Source organism: Palaemon carinicauda, chromosome 30 (assembly GCF_036898095.1).
Source record: "Palaemon carinicauda isolate YSFRI2023 chromosome 30, ASM3689809v2, whole genome shotgun sequence".
In the NCBI taxonomy this organism is placed as follows: domain Eukaryota; kingdom Metazoa; phylum Arthropoda; class Malacostraca; order Decapoda; family Palaemonidae; genus Palaemon; species Palaemon carinicauda.
The window spans coordinates 28,702,594-28,710,093 of NC_090754.1; the positions used below are offsets into that span (position 1 = coordinate 28,702,594).

The 7,500-nt window shown below is 33.3% G+C and overlaps 1 protein-coding gene across 1 annotated transcript in view; it reads right to left on the reverse strand.

Annotated features, from left to right (window-relative positions):
* The window catches only part of LOC137623445 (uncharacterized), a 190,520-nt gene that overhangs the window by 132,338 nt on the left and 50,682 nt on the right, over nt 1–7,500 (reverse strand). Inside the window, exon 9 of the mRNA XM_068354281.1 lies at nt 442–519. Within this exon, the coding sequence (XP_068210382.1) occupies nt 442–519 (78 nt within the window). The remainder of the gene's footprint in view (nt 1–441; nt 520–7,500) is intronic.

A 7,500-nucleotide genomic window follows, 5' to 3' on the forward strand; every position in this document is an offset into this window, starting at 1 on the left:
GATGTACAGCTAATAATAAAAAATCGTATGACCCCATTTCAGGGGTATTCGTTCTTCATATTTCTAAAGACACGAAACATTTTGCAAACTTGGCTCAATGAAAAATACATTTCACTAAGCATGGTTTTAAAATATCCATGCTGTATTCTTATCAAAATGTTAGCTACATCATGATAGAAACATTAAAACAGTATTTTCTTAATTTAATAAATATGAAAAGACCTTTATTCTTAATGAATTTTACTTTTTAGCCACTACTAGTGAGGTATTTAGTTTCCGTCCTGAAATATTATTATAGTATGAAGTAGTTTTATTTTTCACTATCAAATATACTTTCATTATAAGATTCTACATAGAACGTGACCAGAAAATGATGTATATGCAGATAGAGACAATACTTAAAATAATTTGAAAATACTCACTCTTCAAGATTAGACCCACCTTAAAGCGTTCGTCCGCCGAGTAGGTTTGGAGTCCAACGGTCAGGATATGCAAATCTCTACGTCTGAGCCAAGTTACCTTTGGAAGAGAAGGAAAGAAGTGGCTATAGATTTTGAATGCATAAGCCAATTCATCATTTAATACAGAGTTTCCCAACCCTTTTTTAAATGATTACCCCAAAATTTTATTTCCAACTAATCAATTACCCCATTGAACATATACCCGGTAACATCGGATGTTTTTTTTGCAGCCACCTGATGAACTGTATGGATCATGAAGCCCGCTATTGGGTACTTATAGTTAAAGATCCAAAAACAAATGCAAACTTTTCCATTTTAATGGATATCAAAAGGAACCATCATCAGTGCAAAATATTCAATGTAACAATATTAATACATATTAAAATGATTGAGTTTTCTTATAAAATAATTATTGCAGATTTTGTGTATGAATTATGGCAATAATTATGGGAATGTGAATAACTCAATTTCAGAACATCTTGATTACCCCAAAAATACGGGTCCATTACCCCACTAGGGTAATTTACCCCAGGGTTGGGAAACACTGATTTAATACAATTATGTAACCTGCCAGCCTTCAAGAGGCGTGTCTACAGTATCATTTTGTTATAAGCCGATACCCTTATCTAACTATGCCTTGTTCTTATTAATTTTTTTAGAGTTAAATATAGTTACATTGAGTTCCTGACTTAAAGGCCTTTTTTGGAAATTATCTAAATGTTATATTTACTAAAACACTTTCGAATCCAGTCACTAACCACTGTGATGAAATGAGCTCTGAAAAAAGTTGAAATGCTGCTAACTATGATTTTCATGATTCCCTAAACGGTTCTATTCTATCTGCAGAAGTTTTGGCCGTATGAAAATACGGGTATATCAACGTAAAATACATTAAAAAGATTTTATTACTAGCACGTGCAACTCGGGACGGATATTGTTTATAAGATCAGCATTGTCCCCCGTTGATGTCGCTCACTATCACGCAGTTCACTGTAATGTTGCTATATTTAACAGCATATTTAAGATATTACCATGAAATTTGGTAGAACAGAAAAACTGTTTCACATCAATCCCGGAAATTTTCATTTGGATACTTGAATTATTTTAGTAACAATCTACTCCACCGCCTATAATACCCATTCAACCCATACCAAAATAAACGTTTGCTGTGGCTTTTCTATGGTTGATATCAGCATCAAAATTGGTATTGACAAAACAAATATCCATCCCACAAATCCCTGAAAATTTCATTTAGATATGTGAAGAATTCTACGAGTAATTTACAGCGCCGCCGAAAATCGGCTTCCGGCCGATATTGACAAATGGCTACTGTGACTTTTCTATGGCAAGTATCTATACGAAAATTGGTATAAATGTAGTTCACGTAACATCCATCAAACCCGGTGAAAATGATTTGGATATCTGTAAAGTCGAGGAGTAGTTTGCTCCTCCTCACTGATTTTTTAGCTAAAAGTCGTCCTTTACGAACACAAGTGACAGCCAGGGAAAGCCTATTGGAAATAAGAAGATGAAATTTGACAGAAACAAAACTTATATGTATATATATATATATATATATATGTGTGTGTGTGTGTGTATATATATATATATATATATATGTATATATATATATATATATATATACATACATATATATTATATATATATATTTGAATAATATCCTAAAATTTGATTTGGATATATTTATTGGTATAGGAGTTATTGACTCCGCCGCCGAAAATATTAAATGCTCTCCCCAACCCCGCTCCGAAATCTATGGTTAGGGAATGACTAGACCAGTCTCCTAGCGGATCCTGGACTGGGCTATGGGGCGAGTGAGATATCTTCAAAAGAAAAAATATTCCCATTTAAGGTCACTCACTTCGTTCGCGACAAAAAAAAAAAAAAAAAAAAAAAAAAAGCCTTTAGAAGTTATAGAAAGATTTTTCTTGACTTCATTAATTTTTCTGGTTGGCTGACAAGCAAACATCATTAATTTGTTAAAACGAACTATGTAAATCTCTCTCTCTCTCTCTCTCCTCTCTCTCTCTCTCTCTCTCTCTGTGGATGGTATTTCAATAATCCCTATTTTCAGCCAACGCTCAAAGAGTAACTGAAGCTGCTGAAACTTCAAGGGTTTCATGACACGAAGGGAACCTCTGATCTCTCCATGAAATTAAAAAGCCGTAAATCAGTTTTGATTTACGTAAAATGACGCCTTTCGCTTCGGAGCTGCATAAACGATGGGTACTGGCAAAGCGTTACCTTGTGTATGAATAAATGTGATTATTCAAACTAGCAGAGGAAAGCAAAGGACAAAAGCCTTTGTTACTAAATTGTCAGAAAATGTTTCCCTTTTCTTCCTTCATAAAAGATGCAAAGCCTCCTCGAAATCCAAAGAAGAAGAAGAAGAAGAAGAAGAAGAAGAAGAAGAAGAAGAAGAAGAAGAAGAAGAAGAAGAAGAAGAAGAAGAAGAAGAAGAAGGGGGATAGGAGAAAATACTTTTTATTATCACAATTGCATCTGGAAAACTCTTTAACCTTCAGAAAGATTCAAAGAGATATTTTCCTTTCTCTTTCCATGAACTAGGATGAATCTTCTGCGAGCGCCTATTTCTACTTCTCTTTGAATCGTGGACATGCATCTAAATTGCAAATAGATTTACAGTATAATGCAATAGCAAGAGATCGTAAAGTCATCTTTAAAGATTTATGCAGGAAATTCGATATGCTGCTAAATGTCTGAGGGAAAACGCCGGAAATATAAATATGTATAGCCAATGAGCACGGAATACTTGCATGCTTAATGGCATGTATGGGTATCTTAGGACACATTTAATGCTATATTGCTGAAATCTTGCTTTACTCAGCAAAGGATTTCTCGGAAAGTATGAATGCAAATGAGATCCTTTGGTTTAATAGATGAGAGTTGTGGATTTCGTGAAATAAAACGTAAGATGTACGGATTATTATTATTTTTATTATTATTATTATTATTATTATTATTATTTTTATTATTATTATTATTTAGGCTGAAACCCTAGTTGGAAAAGCAGAATGCTACAACCCCAAGGGCTCCAAAGGGAAAAATAGCCCAGTGAGGAAAGCAAATAGAGAAATAAATAAACTACAAGAGAAGTAACAAATAATCAAAATAACATATATCAAGAACAGTAAAAACATTATAGCAGATCTTTTATATATAAACTAGAAAAAGATACATATGTCAGCCTGTTCCACATTCGCTGCAAGCTTGAACTTTTGACGAGAGAGAGAGAGAGAGAGAAGAGAGAGAGAGAGAGAGAGAGAGAGAGGTGGGGGGCTAGCAAATAAAGAAGAATTTTTTTTTTATTTTTAACTTTTAATTTGAAAGAAGAGTTCAGATTTTGAAGAATGGAAAAGTTAGCAAAAAAGTATTTCAAACATCCCTCATTTGTTATATTATATATTCCAAAAGTTCAATTTATAAAATCTAAATTGCTGCATTATGTAGAACAAAGATACGCATCTTGATTAAATAATATTTACATGATATTTTAATTAAAAAGTTACGATAATTGCATTAAAACTTAACTTCACCTACATCAAACCATAAGATTTCCTCCTACACTCTCTCTCTCTCTCCCCTCTTCTCTCTCTCCTTCTCTCTCTCTCTCTCTCTCTCTCTATGAATACAGGGTGGAAGTTGAGATAAAACTTTTTTATTTGCTAAAACTCTCTCTCTCTCTCTCTCTCTCTCTCTCTCTCTCTATGAATACAGGGTGGAAGTTGAGATAAAACTTTTTTATTTGCTAAAACTCTCTCTCTCTCTCTCTCTCTCTCTCTCTCTCTCTCTCTCTCTATGAATACAGGGTGGAAGTTGAGATAAAACTTTTTTATTTGCTAAAACTCTCTCTCTCTCTCTCTCTCTCTCTCTCTCTCTCTCTCTATGAATACAGGGAGGAATTTGAGATAAAACTTTTTTATTTGCTAAAAACTCTCTCTCTCTCTCTCTCTCTCTCTCTCTCTCTCTCTCTCTCATCTCTCTCTCTATGAATACAGGGAGGAAGTTGAGATAAAAATGCTAAATTTCTTTACGAATTGAAGAAAGTTCACATGGAATAATGCAAAGACCTCTAATTATAGTCAACTGAGGTAATGGATGTTAATGACGTCGGTCCCAAGGCAAGAAGGTTAATAACTTTTGTAATGACGATGTCAATGCGGGGTAACACGTACAAACGCTCGCTGGAGCATATACGTACACGTACATACATACATACAAAATTACACATAATATATATATATATATATATATATATATATATATGTGTGTATACATGTGAGTATATATATGTATATATATTATATATATATATATAGAGAGAGAGAGAGAGAGAGAGAGAGAGAGAGAGAGAGAGAGAGTGGGCGGCTAGCAAATAAAGTAGAAAATATTTGACATTGAATGTTTAATTTGAAAGAAGAGCACAGATTTTGAAGAATAGAAAGTTAACAACAAAGTATTTAAATCATCCCTCATTTGTTATATCATATATTCCAAAAGTTTAATTTATTAAATCTAAATTGCTATATAATGTAGGTATTTCGAAAAAATTATACATTCATTTGTTTCACTGGAAATTAATTTATGAAAATATCTAATTTAGACAATTAATGAACAAAGTTGACACTTTAACACTGTATAAAATAAATAAAATTCACACCTACATGTACTTAACTGTTACTCTTATGCCCTTTGCCTCACACAAGGTTACCAAACTTTAGCAAAAATAAATACACTTCACTGTTTAACCTAATCTCACAGGGCTAGTCTCAAAAAAAAATATACTATAAAATATACTTACTTTAACACACTACACTTTTAACTTAGACACAACGTTTGAATAACACTATACATGGAATATGTTGGAGAGAAATCACTATTCACGTTTGAGGGGAGACACTAAGCACGTAGTGGCTGGATAGAGGCTGGCAGAAGCACAAATCTCGTGGGATGCTAGGCTGGATCTCTCTGTCTCCTACGCATTCCAAGTCCTTATATATTAACTTAATTCATTCCAAAATCTTCTAGTTCAGCCTCTGGAAGCCTGGGGCCAGGTCTAGGGGCATTAAGGTTGGCAACTTGGCATTTTGAAGTGGGGAATAAAACTTCTAGAATACTGTGTTGTATTGAGCCTCATGATGGAGAAGGCCTGACTATTAGAATTAACTGCATTCATAGTATTACGAACAGGATGGAACTGTCAGGGAAGATCTGAATGTAAAGGGTCAGAATTATGAAAAATCTTATGCAACATACATAATGAACTAACTGAACGACGATCCCAAAGATTATTATCTAGATCAGGAATAAGAAATTTAATAGACCTTAAGTTTGTGTCCAACATATTAAGATGAGAATCAACAGCTGAAGACCAGGCAGGAGAGCAATACTCGAAATAAGGTAATATATATATATATATATATATGTATATATATATATATATATATGTATATATATATATATATATACATAAATATACATATGTATATATATATATATATATGTGTGTGTGTGTCTATATAAATATGTATATATATATATACATATATATATATGTGTGTGTGTTTATATATATATACATATATATAAGTATATATATATATATATATATGGGTGTGTGTGTATATGTCTCTGTGTGTGTATGTCTGTGTGGGTGTTTATATATATATATATATATATGTGTGTGTGTGTGTGTGTGCGTGTGTGTATTATTATTATCTTTTTCTCACCCGTCCTCCTTGAATAAAACGTTTCTTAATATTTTCTTATTTTCTTCTTTTTCACACGGTTGTTGCAATTCTTTAATGTTCCGTGTGTATATGTCTCTGTATGTGTATGTCTGTGTGGGTGTTTATATATATATATATATATATATATATATATATCTTTTTCTCGCCGGTCTTCCTTGAATAAAACATTATTATTATTTTCTTATTTTCTTCCTTTTCATATGGCTGTTGCAATTCTTTAATGTTTTTCTCTCTTCGCTGAGCTCCTACGGCTTACGTTCTACACTTCCTCCTTCATGACTTTTCCTATCATTTAATATAAAACCATTGGTTCTAGCTCTGTACATAGTAACTAACTCTTATTATTATTATTATTATCATTATTATTATTATTATTATTATTAATTGCTAAGCTACAACCCTAGTTGGAAAAGCAGAATACTATAAGCCCAGGGGCTCCAACCGGGAAAATAGCTCAGTAAGGAAAGGAAACAAGGAAAAAATAAATGTTTTAAGAATATTAGAATAAATATCTCCTATGTAAACTATAGAAACTTTAACAAAACAAGAGGGAAAGAAATTAGATAGAATAGTGTGCCCGAGTGTACCCTCAAGCAAGAGAACTCTAACCCAAGATAGTGTAAGATCATGGTACAAAGGCTATGGCACTACCCAACACTAGGGAACAATGGTTTGATTTTGGAGTGTCCCTCTCCTAGAAGAGCTGATTACCATAGCTAAAGAGTTTCTTCTACCCTTACCAAGAGGAAAGTAGCCACTGAACAATTACAGTTCAGTAGTTAACCCCTTGTGTGAAGAAGAATTGTTTGGTAATCTCAGTGTTGTCAGGTGTATGAGGACAGAGGAGAATATGTAAAGAATAGGCCAGACTATTCGGTGTATGTGTAGGCAAAGGGAAAGTGAACCGTAACTAGAGAGAAGGATCCAATGTAGTACTGTCTGGCCAGTCAAAGGATCCCATAACTCTCTAGCTGGTGCCCTGGCCAACTCACTACTTACATTTCTCTCCTGTTTGATCGTTCACTTTTGTATGTGTTTCTAATTGTCTTTTCCATTACATCTCTTCCCTCTATCTTTTCCTATCTACCTCTCTAATCTCAGTCGTGATCTGTTTATTTCCCATACACCTGTAAGTTTCATCGTTTGTATCCGCATCTTTCATCCATCCATCCCTTGGTCTTTTTCATAAACCTTTTACATTCATCCTCTTTCATTGCTTCAAAATTTTTCTTCAATATATCCTTTCT